We start from the raw sequence: 14333 nt of genomic DNA on the forward strand, positions 1-14333 counted from the left end.
TTATTAAACTACAGGAAAACTGCTTTGCATCACAGTCTGTCAAAAACATAATTTACAAATGAGGACATAGAACCTGCATCAGCACTTTTCAAATGCTGATTCAAAGATGATGTACACTAGTGAGAGCAGGAAACAAGCAGTTATTGAAATATCTGACTCCAGTAAAGGAAACACAAAAGATACTTAAATGGACATTTATAAAAGGCACAGAATAACACAGATGTCTCAAATAAAGCCTTAAAAATCCCACATTAGACATATTTTCAATCAGTTCTGTAATTAACTTAAACTAAATTTCCTCGATGTATTTCCAAACAGCTTGAAATGATCTGTTATTGTCAGAAAGAACTGTCCTTTGTCATCAAAGCAAAGCTATTGATTTAAGGTGAAAAACTCTGATTGGAGCTTATAGAGGCCACATACTGATGTCATTTTAAACTGTTACCTTACCACACAGATTTCACTTTTCCCTTCTTTATGGTTAATTATTAGATAGTTTTTACCTTTTATGTGTTTGGCCATACTTGTCTGGTTTTTGGGACCAAAGAGCATCATCTCAAAACTAGGGAAAACTATTTAAATTTGACGGGGTAAACTCGTCAAGGTGAACGTGAGTAGTTTTTGTTATAGAGGTTGTATTGTGTGGCCAGTTGTATTTACATTAAAGGTCCCATATATTGTATAAAGTTAGATTTACATGTGTTGTTTGATTATAAAGCAGGTCTAGGTTCTATACTGTGAAAGTATCAAATCGCTCAGTCCACAGAGAAATGCACACAACCTGTATTCAGAAACTGAGCCTTAAAACAAGCTGTCAGGACTTCCTGAACTTCCTGAATCCTGTGATGTCAAAACAAAACAGTGACCGACCTTAAAAGTACTTCTGACAAAGGTTGAGAGAACATTATGATAATCAATAAATTGTGATGCTGAGAAACAAAACAATTAAAAGGTAACCAAAGGAAGGAGGCCCATTAATATTTCCCAGTGGATTATACACAAAATGGTGGAAATGGTGACCTATGATCCACAAAATACCATCAACTTTTGAACTATATGCAGCAGACACTCAAAGCACCACTGCAGGTTTTATTTAACTTATTATTTCATCATTGTGACAGCAGTTTTTACATTTGGATCAATAAAAACATTAGCTGCTTTTAAAGGGCAGTTGCTTGGGCATACAGTATGGCGTTGACCATGATGAACAGTGAAATTCCTCAGAACACATTGAGAAATGTGGATTTCGAATCTACGCCAATGGCATTCCTGGCTGTGCACCTGTAGATGCCAGCATCTCTTTGTGTCGGGTTCTGAATGATGAGGGAACCTTGTGGATGGAGGTACTTGTTCCCAAAAACGCGTGGCTGCGCACTGACAGCCAAGCGAGTTTTATCAGGTGTTTCCCATGCTACCTCCACTCTAGGAATCCCAGTTGCTACACAGTTTAGCTGAACAGCAACTCCACGTTTAGCATAAGTCACAGAGGGAGGGCCATTGGTAATTTGAGGTGGGTATGCAAGTACAGTTACTGATACTGGAAGCAGAGAGCTACCATACTCATTTGCTGCTCGGCATACATAGGACCCCCGATCATAGACTGTCACTTGTTGTATTGCCAGCGTCCCATTGGGCAGTACAGAATATCGTCCAGCTCTCTGCGGCATGTTGAGGACAACTCCACTGGGTAGCGTCCATGTTAGTCTGAGGGGTTTGCCATTGGTTAGGCAATGGAGCAAAAGGTTTTCCCCGCTCATGATGCTAATAGGAGAGTTATATTTGTTGTTGATTTCAGGCTTTCTCCCTGGTGACAATGTGATTATACGTTCCACGAGCCCAATAGAATTACGCCCCAGACAGCGGTACATACCAGCGTCACCAACAGATGGGTTACTGATGATCAAAGAGCCGTCAGGCTGATGGAAAAACTTAGAGAATCGAGCACCGGTACGCAAAGGTGTGCCGTTAGGTAAGATCCAAGTGATGTGAGGTAGTGTTAAACCCTCAAAGGAGCAATTCAAAGCCATAGCATTCCCCACAGTCAGAGACAGACTGTCTGTTTTTGGGATCCCAGTTTGTGGCCTCTCGACAACCTCCTTCACATCCAAATTAACCACCAGCCTGACCTCCCCTCCTTCATTACGAGCGATGCAAGCCAGCTGCCCCGAGTCTGTCCTCTTGGGTGACCGGATTTCCAAGGTACCATTCAGGTGAACAGTCATTCTGTTGCTGTAGTACGGTGCAGGGAGGATCACATTTCCTGGTAGAACCCACATGATGCGAGGGGTAGGGGTTCCCTTTGCCACACAGTCCACCAGCTTCCGCTGATCCTGGACAGCGGTTACCTTGACAGCACTGGCAGTTTCTCTTAAGCCATTGATCATTGGAGGTGTTACCAGGACCTCCAGCTTGACGACTTTATGGTCTTGTCCTGCACTGTTCCTGGCAATGCAAGTGTAGTTACCTCCATCAAAACGTTGGACCTTTTGAACCACCAGTGTCCCATCATCCAGGACCTGGTATTTGTCTAATTCAGGGGATATCACTCTATTTGTAGGGGATATCCATGTTTTGACTGGCATTGGTTCCCCTTTGGCGTTACATATCAGTGTAACAGTCTCACCGTAGAAAACCCTGACAATCTTTTGATCTTTATCCTGGATTTGTGGCGGGGAAGTTGCAACCTTAACCTTGACACTGACCTTCATCTCATCTTTGCCGAGTTGGTTCTCAGCATAGCAGGTGTAGTCACCTTCTTCTGGCATGCCAACATCGTTAAAAATCAGTGTCCCATTGTCAAACACAAGGTACCTACAGTACACACAGTTCAGGAAGGGAAGAGGAGAAGAGGGATATAGATTGTTACACTTTGATGACTGGATCTTTCAGTTAAGAGTCATGTGCATTAATGGAATGAAATCAAACCCATTACGACAAACTTTTTTTTAGACATCACACATTTAAACATCACACATTATGGCCAATAAAGCTTTCTTTACATGGCAAATCACATGGGATTTGTCAATGACTGGTATACTTTCTGGGTAAAACCTGGTCTAACCCATGTTGGATGGAGCAGCTCTTATATATAGAAATCTAATCGAGTTTATTAGTACACCAAAACCATGACCCAGAGTTGAGACCAGGAGGCAGAGTTGCAGTCCTATACTCTCTTCACCTCCATTAGAGCAATCATCCACCTAAAACCCCATAGAGACTGTGTCTGCTCCCAACCAAAAAACCTAATGAACACCACCATTGTAAAAGTACAAACGGTAAGAGAATTAAATGTGACCTTGCTCTCATCATTTAATTTTAGATTGTTATATTGATTTATTCTGTCCTTCTGAAACCTGGTTGTGTTATGATGACTTTGTTAGCCTAAATCAATCCACTTTACAAGGACTGAGTTTGGTTCATTTAAAATGGACAATATACAACAGTCCCCCCCCCACCCCTTTCCATCTCTCGCTCTCTCTCTCCCTCTCTCTCTCATGTTTGCTTGCCCAACCTTAATAAACTGACAAGTCATATTTACAGTTTGTTCCATATGTCGTGGCAGGAAACAATAAATACAGCTGAAATACAAAGGAGTTTTTGTATTGTAGTAGCACATGCCAGAATTTGTTCATGAAGTAATTTTCTGTGGAAGTTGAGAATCATTAATCTTAGGGTGGTGTGCTGCCATCCTAGCACAGAGTTAGGAAGTACTTTCCAATAATAATAATCAGTTCAGTTTTAATTTGATGACGTAATGGCATATGGACATTTCTCATGAATCTTTATATAAATAAATAAATAAATAAATAAATAGAAGTCCCATATAGTATAAAGGCAGATGTCCATGTGTTCTTTAATTATAAAGCAGGTCTAGGTTGTATATTAATACTGTGAAAGTGCTCAGTCCACAGAGAAATGCACTTCCAATCTTTGTGGTTTTAAGGAAGTACTGATGGTTCTTTTTAACACTTAGTTTCTGAATACGGGCTGTGTGCATTTTTCTGTGGACTGAGAGCTTTGACTCTTTCACACACAGTATTAATATAGAACGTAGACCTGCTTTATAATCAAATAATACGTGTATATCTACCTTTATACTATATGGACCTTTAATATTTTAACATTATGAAAAATGTTGGGAAATGTCGCAATATTCAATATTATTTAATATCGGCCAAAGGCTACCTGCGACTGCGTCCTCCACTGACACGATCTTTCTGTTTGACCGGGTTGACCATGGTACCATCCGGCAGTGCCCAGCTGATCTCAGGGTTGGGGAGCCCGGAGGCCACGCAGTCCACCTTCAGGTCTCCACCGTACACCACCTCCTGACTGGATCGCTGCTGCTTCTGTTCGATTTTGGCCGGCCTGGTCAGCACATTGACCCGCCGCAGAACGTAGTCATCACCCATTTTGTTACGCGCCACACACATGTAATCACCGCTGTCCTCCACTGTCACAGAATGAATGGTTATAGTGCCGTTGAGGAAGACCTTGATCCTGTGGTCAAAACTACAAAAATAATAGAAACATGCAGAGGACATTAACCATAAGCATGTATTTAAACTTTTAATTAAAAAATTATTAATTAGCTTGAGCATTGTTTTACCTATACTGAGCATCGACCAGCTTCTTAGAGGGTGTCCTCCAGATGATCCAGGGACTTGGCTCTCCTGTTGCCACACAATTGAGCAGCAGCTTACTCCCATAGATCACATCTGTTCTCTGGGGGGACGATGATGTGATACTGGCCTTGGACGATAATGGCTTCCTCTTTGTGGTCAAGAACATGATTCTCCTACTGGATGCCACTGCGTTACTGGCTGAGCACTCGTATCTCCCAGCATTCCCCGGGCTGAGACCTCGTATGTAGAGGGTCCCATTGGGGAAGACAACAAGGTTGCGTTGAGCAAAAACCTGGGAAGCGGTGAGCTGTACGCCATCAGGTGTAATCCAGTGGATGACAGGTGGAGGGGCGCCTGTGGCAGTGCAGTGGATGTAGGCGGTGCTACCCTCAAGGAGGGTGGTGTTTTCATACTCTGCCTGTTGAATTACAGGTGGCAACGCCGAGACAGAGAGGTGGACTGAGACCGTGTCAGCTCCAGCTGCACTGCTGCCAGTGCATTTATAAATCCCTCTGTCAGTGTAAGTGGCCTGGCTGATCCGTAGAGTTCCGTTACTCAGGACCGCCACACGCTGCTGAAGTGACACGGCAAGTGGGGCAGCAGCCATGTGGACATGGTTAGGGAGCGTCCATGTGACCGTAGGCATAGGATACCCCTCCACTTTACATTCCAAGTCCACTTTGCCACCCAGAGGCACTGTGATGTCTCTGTTCCGAGGCTGGAGCACCCGCGGATGCTGAGACAGGACCACGAGGTTGACCACCATTTTGTCTGTACCATACTGGTTCTGGACCATGCACAGGTACTGGCCCCCATCCATGTGCTGTGTGTTCCTGATGATTAATGTACCATTGGGATGGACCTCAAACCTCTGGACCCTGGTGTTCTGAGCAATACTTGCCCCTGTGTGAATGGAAAGAGATTTCAGATAAAACAGTGTTTTGAAGTGAATTATTGAAAGTAGAAAAGAAAATAAACAATATACTGTGGATCAGTGGTTCCCAACCTATGGGATGGGGCCCTCTCGTGGGAAGTATTACATGTGGGCCAACAAATCATTTGCAAAACAGTACAATTTTGGTGAAAAGTTGTAATAAAAACTGAGAGGGCATTATTTGACCTCCATATTGTAATGGGGTCGAATGTGGGCCTCCAACATTTTTGAGATCTTCAAGTGGGCCATGAGTTGGAAAAGGTTGGAAACCACTGCTGTAGATGAAATGAGTGTAGTATTTACAGGGTGTAAAAAAATCATAATTATGTGTTAGTGTCATAAGTTTTATTTAGAAAAATGATCCTGGTAAAAAAAAAAAAAATCACTTGCCTCTCAAAGCTTCCATACATATATGTCGTTCAAAGAAATTTAGAATATTTAATTCATTATTTCCATTAAAGGTAATCTTGTATTAAAGTTTATAAAACATGTATTTTGTTAAGACAATTTATCCACTGGTCACCATTTAGTGACAATACAGTAAAGAGTGTGTCTTTTTGTGTGGATGGATATGTAGGGCATCCCACTTTACACACAGTCCAGAATTATGTTCTGTCACAATATTTTGGGTTTTTAAAAAAAAATTATTATTATTTAAATATTAATATTATTAAACAATTTTATATTCTCCAGAACTAAATGGAGAACTAAACGTAAATGTACATGAAGCTTAATTGTGAGTTTGAGTCATACATACCACTAGCAACTTTAGTCCATGACAGGAAGGGCTTTGGCTCGCCTTTAGCCTCACAGGGAAGCTGAGCATCTGTTTCAGCTTTCACAGTGAAAGTCTGGAAATTGCTCTTAGTTATGCTTGGCTTGCCTCTTGGAAGAGACCCTCGTCCAGGTAGCTGGAGCATTATGGAGGCTTCCTGAGTGCTTGTTAGCGGTCTCTCTCTGAACGGATTAGTCTGGATTGAAGAAATTGTTGGGGCAGGGGTGGCTGTCTGCTTGGTCGTCAGCCTGCTGGTCGGTGTGTGGTGAGGTGACTGGGTTGTAGGATGGTAGTCTGATACTCTCCTAGACTCAGATGTAGTGATGATAGGTTCAATTTGTTGGTTTTGACTGAGATTTATTGTGATCCTGGGAACCTCCTGGGTAGTGGCCTTCAGTGAAGGTCCTGTTTTAATTCCCGTGGAAGATGTTATGGGTAGTGTAACATGTGACACCTCTCTGGATGGCATCACAGGATCGGGCCATGACGATATAGCAGGGGGAGGTGTTGTTATGATCGTACTCGTGATAGGAGCATCAACAATAATTCCTATGTTTGCAGTTTCGTCAAGATGCAGATCTACCTGTGACTCTCTGCTTGAGGTGTTATTTTGACTAGAATTATGATGATATCTTTCAGGTTGAGTAGGTGTGTTTGTGGTAACCTGTTCTGTCTCCAAATCACCCTCAGAAACTGGACTCGGTGCTGTAATTAAGCCACTTGAAACGTATCCAGAAGTCGTTTTGATTTCATGCTCGACAGGTGAAGCAGCAGATGGGGATGGCATCTCTCCACTGTTTTTGGTGAGTGAGTATTGATAGTCTGACTGATTATCCTCGACATATGTTTGCATTGTTGCAGTAACGCTTGACCTTTGTGTCTCTGAAGGTCTGACAGGTGGAAGGGAGCTCTCTGTAAACCTTGGCTGAGTGGTTGAAGGGAGCATATCCAAGATCTCTGGAGGAGACAAATTCTCTGCCATTCTTAAGGTTGTTCTAGAACTTGTCTTTCCGTGACCCACTCCTGGAGAGGTTGTTGGAAATGATGGTGCTGCTGATGTGCTTCTGAATAGAGGTTTGGCCGAAGCTAGGTGGCTGTCCTTAGTTTTGGCTGGTAGTGAAGAGGGTTTGGTGGCTGCCTCGTTGTCAGGCCTGGAGACTGTGCTTTCTGTATGACTCAGTCTGCCTGATGACGCTGCTTGGCTCCCAGTAAATGGAACAGTGGTATTGAATTTGGCTGTTGTAACTTGTAATGGTTCTATTTTTAGCTGTGTGGGGGCGGTGGTCCTTACTGTTGCTAGGGGAGCATTTGCAGGTGTGGTGGTATTAATCTGGGTGGGTTCATTCAGCTTTTGTTTCCTTCTGTTTGGTCTTTTCCTCCGATCCCCATTCTTTCTCCGGGAGTTAGGCCGGATGCGTACTTTAGGCTCCGTCCTCGTAGTGGTGGGCACAAGTGTAGTTGTTGGAGATGCTGTTGTGAGCATTGCTTGAGACTCCAAATAATCCAGTTCTGCATCCTTTGGCTGAGTGTGCGGCTGTGGTGTTGTTGCAGTCTCACAAAGATATTTTCCATTTTCTTCTTGGCCTGTCTCTGATTCATTTGACTCGACCGAAGGGATAATTTGACTTCCACTTGAAGAAACCTCTCTGTCATTATTAGAGATGGCAACAACGTTAGGTCTAGCAGTATTCTCACTCCTCTCCAACACCTTGGACCAATCAGCTGTTTTGACTCCATCAACATCTGTGTTTGTGCTGTGGTTCTCTTGTAGAGAAAATGTACTGCTGCTGCTGCTCGCGCTGTTTGTGTTCGCCTGCCAGAAAGTGACAGCATGGAGGGGAACAGATGTGGTCTGTGGGAGGAAAAATACACTGTTTGAAGTTGTGTATAGATCCAAGTTTGCATCACTGGTTGTGTGCTGCAGATTGTATGTAGTCTGCATTGTGTGTGGCTCTGTTGTAGCATGTATCGTGTGTGTGTGTTGACTATTTGAGGTATTATCTGTGGTGTAGATGCGATTAGATGTCACATGGCTTCCCTGGCCTTGTGTACTTTGTTTATTAGTCTTCATTTGTGTGTGTTGTACTGGAGTGTGTGGTGTTGTGATGTAATCCTGGCCCTCTCTCTCCGGCGCAGTCACGCCATCTGATGATCCTTCAATGGTTTCTTGTGACAGTGTTGTCTGCTCTGTCAGTCCCCTCTCTGTTGTGTGTTGACCTGGGGGTGGGGTCACGGTATTCTGAGCGTTTTTATCCCTGATCTTCGCCAAAATGTCTGCCCATTTCTCTGGGTCTATTTTACTCTTTGTCATATTAATCCTCCTCCTGTTCTCCACTATATTTTTCCTGTCTTCAACACGTGATCCTGTAGGTTTTCGAAGCACTGGCGGCCTCCGCCACATATTCCTTGATGGATGGATGCCCCTTCTTCCTGGAGCCACACCTTCTGGGAGTCTTCTTCTCAAAGGATTCATTGGAGATGCCCCCTGAGTTACTTCAGTGTCCCCTGATGCCTCCTCTGTATCCTCTGTAGGGACTTTAATCTGAGTGTTGACTCCTGAGGCTGACTGAGGTCTTGCTAAAACCTTCCTCAAAGGCCTTACCAGCCCTTTGCGCCGGATGACAGTAACTTTTGCTGCCAGTGTATCCACACCATGTTGATTCATGGCAATGCATTTATAATAACCGCTGTCTAATAACTGAGTGTGTGGGATATGTAGAGTGCCATTGGAATAAACCAAAGCTCTCGGGGATTTGGCTTGGAGACTAACTATGTTGTTGCTTGGTAGAATCCAGTTAATCTCAGCATCAGGGGAGCCAGATGCCATGCAGGATAGGGAGATGGGGTTCCCAACAAACCCCTCAATGGGTGTAATTGAGGCATCCTCTCCTGGGAGAGGGCTGGAGGATTCCTGCACTGTCAGATGGAATGGCAGGACATCCAAGTCTCCATGAACCTTGGCAATGCAGTAGTAAATTCCTGCGTCTGTGTGGCTGACAGATTTAATGACCAGCTGTCCATCACTGGACACAGACACCCTGCTGTCTGGACTGTTGTATGGTGCCTCCAACTTGGAGTCGTCTGGCAGCATCCAGTGAATTGCTGCTTGGCCAGAACTGTGCACATTACAGTCTATTTGACTTTGGCTTCCCAGGACAGCGCTCAACACCTTTTGAGTCTTGTTTGTTGACTCGATCAAGACCCACGTCCTTCTTTGTCTTCGCACCAGCTCAGCCTCCACTGTCTCCGAGAAGTCTGTACTCAGGATCAATTTCACCACCTTGGCTGATGACTGAAGTCTGTTCAGCTGAAGGTCTGCAGACGTCTGCATCAGCCATGCTGGCTGGGCCATGATGTTAGCTTTAACACCTGTGTAGTAGAGTGCGTCCTTCTCAGAGTCCTGTCTATACACATAGGTTGGATGAGGGTCTTTGCTGAGCATAATCCCCCTTTGTAAGTGGGCTGGCACATTGCTGTAGTAAGCGACCAGCCTCCACAGTTGCTCATACTTTTCTCTATCAACAGGACATTCAAGATCCACTGACAAAGTGATGTTGGAGGCCAGTTGGAGCTGGTCGACCTGCTCCCAGCTGATCTTGGTAATCTCCTTTGGCTCGCGGATACTACAATCCAGATCCACCTCATTCCCATGTTCATCAGACAGGCCCAGGGAGACGTTTCCTAATGGTTCCCTGAAGTTGTCTGCGGTCATGACCTCACTTTCATTGTCCTCAGGTGGGGAAGTCCGGTGAGGAGAGCTGATGACGGGACTGCTGCAGACCAGGTTCTCCAAAGCCTGGAGCTCTTTCTTCTGTAGGTGCCTGGGGGAGGAGCACATGGGACACAGCTGGCCACCAGGAAGGGCCCTGTCCTTTTTACATTTCAAGACACCTGAAAATAAAATAAAAAAAGAAAGTCTCAGTTCACTCATCTTTTTCTAAAAGAATAAAGTGCAGAAATATAAGGTCTCACCTGGTGAGGTTTTATCCCAGTCATGCAGCCACCTCATGCTGCAGTCACAGGTCCATGGGTTGCCATGGAGGTACAGGTTCTCTAGGTGAGGCATGGTTGCCACCAGCCCGGAGGGCAGTGACGTCAGTCCATTGTCTGACAGGTAGAGGTGCCTCAGAGTGGAGACGTGGAAGTGGCTCATCAGCGTGAAGGTGGCAAACGTCGCTGGGTGCAGCTGCTGAAGCTGGTTGCCTTCCAGCTGCAGTAGTCGCAGAGAGGTGAGGCCCTGGAAGGCATCTGGGTGGATGAACTCCAGGCGGTTGTGGTCCAAGTGTAACCTGGCTAAAGACCACAGACCCTGGAGGGTGTGTCTGTTGATCTCCTTCAGCTTATTGTAGCTCATCTTCAACATCTAAACCAATGAGCAGCAATGACAAAAGAAGTCACCATTAGTGATCAAATCTCTTTAACCCTGACATGTCCAATGAGTTATTATGTAGACAAGAGTGTTATCGAAGTTTATATTATACCAAGGACCTTTTGGAACACTCCTTGAGATTAACATTTTGATCCATATTCCAACTAAAGAATATTTTGTTTATAGTTGAGTAAGCAGTTGAGTTGAGTAAAACCAGGATTTCAGGTTCATCTTTTCAAAGTAAAAGGAAAAAAAAGGCAAGGTAAGGTAATATAAAGAGAAACACTTTTTATAGGTCCCATATTGTATAAAGGTAGATGTCCATGTGTTGTGTGATTATAAAGCAGGTTTAGGTTCTATATTAATACTGTGGAAGAATCAAACTGCTCAGTCCACAGAGAAATGCAGACAGCCTGTATTCAGAAAGTGAGCCTTAAAACCAGCTGTCAGGACTTCCTGAACTTTGTGATGTCACAACAAAGCAGTCACCACTCTCAAGCCTAGCCCACCTGGATCCACCAGCCAACCTTGCAGGATTTGGTTTCTCTGAGTGTTTATCTGAAATCTGCTATATTTTTATTCCATCACAGTCTGCCAATCGGAAGAGAAGCTCAGAGCCTCCTCTCTTCTGATTGGCTCACTAGAGCTCCATGGAGGAGATGTAAAACTACATTGAGATGGTTTTTGGTTCTTAAAACCAAAAATATATCTTCTTATGGATCAGCTTCAAAATAAACTCTGGAAAAGTGTAAAACATATGACTTTCAATACATTCACGATTCTTAAAAGGTAACTTTTTAGAGCACTTCCTGTTTCAAATATGGTGATTCTATCACCAAAGTTTAACATTTAGTTTTGTGTATGTCTAAGTGAACTTTAGGGGCACTTAGGTTTGATATTATGGACTATAAAATGTCACAATCTGAAAACATGCACATCTTGCTCAGAGATACTTAAACCTGAACTATAGGCAACATTCATTCATTCATTCTATCATTCAGCACCAGGTTACATTGTGCCAGTGTACCTGCAGTGACACAAGGTCATTGAACGCTCCATCAGGTACAGTGTGGATGTCATTTCCATGAATCATCAGCAGCTCCAGCTTCCCCAGACCAGCCAGAGATTTGTCTGTGATCTTGTTGATACTGTTGAACCTGAAACAGCAAAACCAGAATACACATGAGAAACAATACATGAGCCTGGATTAGCCTTTTTTTTCTTCTTTTTTTGTTTTACAGACCCCAGGTTCATGCGTTCCACGTGTCTAGACACAGCAGCTGGGATGGTGAGGAGGGAGCGGAAGGTGCAGTGGAGCTCTGTGGGCTGGGGGCAGGAACAAGGCCGGGGGCAGGAGACAGAGGCAACGGGGGGCAAGATCGCCAGCACCAGCAGGGTGTGGAGGACGCGCACGGCGGGAGGGTCCATCTTCATCCGCGCACTCACAGCAGCTGAACGTTGGGAAATGATATACTATTATTGGAAAAATAATAATAATTGGAATCTGCATTAAAAACTATCAGTGGACAGCGCCAATCCGTGAGAGGTGACCCGAGCATGGCTGCAGTTTCTGCAGGGGACTCTATGCCTCCATCACCTGTAAATACGCGCAGTGAAAGTGCTTCCTAAATATTTCATTCTAACTCCATCTTATTTCACTGTGATGAAATATAGATGCTCTTACCTCAAACCCTTGATAGCCTTCCTCCAGGGAACTCCTCATATTCCATTTCAACATGGATTCAATCAGGAAACCGCACAGCTGGAGGAAAAAAGTGAAACTTCAAAGACGAGATGTTGCAAAAAAAAAAGAAAGAAAATGAAAGAAAAGAAAAGAAAAGAAGAGTAAATGAGCAGAAAGTTAATGTAAAATACTCCTGAGTGTCAGTCCGCGCTGTGGATCTCCGCTAAGGACTGAGAGGGACTCTGCAGCGCACGCTATTGAGACGCAACAGGAGGAGCCACGAGGACACAGGAGGTTGAAAAGAGTTTCAGTGGGAGTTTTTTTCCCCCCTCAACTCAGAATATGATATTGAACCGCAGCCAAACACACTCTCATGCTGCAAAAGTGTATGTTGATGATATATTCGGTGAGTCACGCTGAAACCACCAGAAATTAGATTAACCTCAATAGCTGACAGTTTGAGGACCAGCTGGCTGGGAGAAGCACCAGGTAATCTGAAGCTAAGTAAACGAGGAATTGTGGCATCAAGACAGTGATGAGTGAGGGTTGCCTTAAATGTAACACCCACCCCCCCCCAATTTTGTGTATCTAAATAACCATATTTTTTGGCTGCAGTAATTTCATCCACCACTCCACAATAAGACTCCCCTTATAAAGGCTTTATGACTGGTTTATTAATTAGCTTGTTAACACTTTATAAATAATTAATATGTTGTTATAACACATTAGATAAACCCGTTGCTTGCCAAATAGTGAGCCCAGCCACACACAAATGCCATATATGTAGATATATGACATTTCTTATATGACATATATATAATTAATTGTTGTAATTTATACTTCCACATTTGGGCAAATTCTGGCTGTTATCCTCCAATATTGGCTGACAGCAGGAAGCTGTATATGGGCCATATACAGCACTTCTACATCTGGGCAAATTCCAGCTGTTAAACTCTGATATTGTCTGGCAGCTGTGACCTGACAGTCAAGTGGTATACAGGCCAGATTCGGGCCATGTAAGTGACAGCGCCCTCTAATGGCTGCAGTAATTATGAGAGTAGCAAAGGAGGAAGTCATGTGACGAAGTTTAAAGCGCCATATAGTCCCTGTGCGGAGGAGGTTTGGGTGGATGGATGTGTCCATAAAATTTTATCACAGGAGAATGAAACCGATAGTCAAAGTTGTTTAATTTATCCATAAATAACCTAAAACCATAACTGTATGTTTATTATAGTAACCATGACGACCAAGGTCCTCCAACCTTAAGGTAGTGCTTATTTAAACCAAAACTGTGAACTTTCCCCAAAACCTACAGTTTTAGTGCAACTTCATTAACTCTTTTTCATCACATGTCACCTGACACATGAGATAAAATATATAAAAAATTAAAGGTCCCATATTTTCCTCTTCTGTGGTTTTTCTTTGAAGTGATGATCCATAAGAAGATATATTTGTGGTTTTAAGAACCAAAAACCATCTCAATGTAGTTTTACACCTCCTCTCTCAAGCATCTCTCTGGAGCTCTAGTGACAACAGATCAGTGAGCCAATCAGAAGAGAGGCAGACTGCTTTACAAAATACAGCAGATTTCAGGTAAACACTCAAGAGAAATCAACTCCTGCAAGGTTTGGATGGTGGGCCCAGGTGGGCGAGGCTTGGGGCATGGCTAAGGGCGGTGACTGCTTTGTTGTGACATCACAAAGTTCAGGAAGTCCTGATGGCTGGTTTTAAGGCTCAGTTCCTGAATACAGGCTGTGTGCATTTCTCTGTGGACTGAGCGCTTTGATACTTTCACAGTATTAATATAGAACCTAGACCTGCTTTATAATAACACAACACATGGACATCTACGTTTATACTACATGGGACCTTTAACAAACATGGTGACAGTCATGTGTTAAACTATAGGGTTTCCCATTCTCTCCCTCTCAGACTGTAAACAGAGA

At 43.7% G+C, this 14333-nt stretch overlaps 1 protein-coding gene across 1 annotated transcript; it reads right to left on the minus strand.

Annotated features, from left to right (window-relative positions):
• Positions 1-1179: 1179 nt before the first annotated feature.
• On the minus strand, positions 1180-12137 carry LOC111232347 (immunoglobulin superfamily member 10-like). Its single transcript, XM_022759816.1, has 7 exons — positions 11947-12137; positions 11731-11860; positions 10307-10697; positions 6317-10225; positions 4610-5528; positions 4186-4512; positions 1180-2811 (listed from the first exon to the last, which is right to left on the minus strand). The coding sequence occupies exons 1-7, from the start codon at positions 12135-12137 to the stop codon at positions 1221-1223; spliced, it is 7458 nt and encodes a 2485-aa protein (XP_022615537.1). The 3' UTR covers positions 1180-1220.
• Between the last annotated feature and the right edge of the window lie 2196 nt (positions 12138-14333).

Source organism: Seriola dumerili, unplaced genomic scaffold (assembly GCF_002260705.1).
Source record: "Seriola dumerili isolate Sdu_G_001 unplaced genomic scaffold, Sdu_1.0 BDQW01000018.1, whole genome shotgun sequence".
Lineage (NCBI taxonomy): Eukaryota > Metazoa > Chordata > Actinopteri > Carangiformes > Carangidae > Seriola > Seriola dumerili.

Coding starts and splice junctions, on each gene's coding strand:
- LOC111232347 (XM_022759816.1), bottom strand. CDS start 12,137: ATGAAGATGGACCCTCCCGCCGTGCGCGTCCTCCACACCCTGCTGGTG. Junction 10,698..11,730: donor ATGACCTTGTGTCACTGCAG/GTACACTGGCAC, acceptor TCATTGGTTTAG/ATGTTGAAGATGAGCTACAA. Junction 2,812..4,185: donor AGTGGAGGACGCAGTCGCAG/GTAGCCTTTGGC, acceptor TGTGTACTGTAG/GTACCTTGTGTTTGACAATG.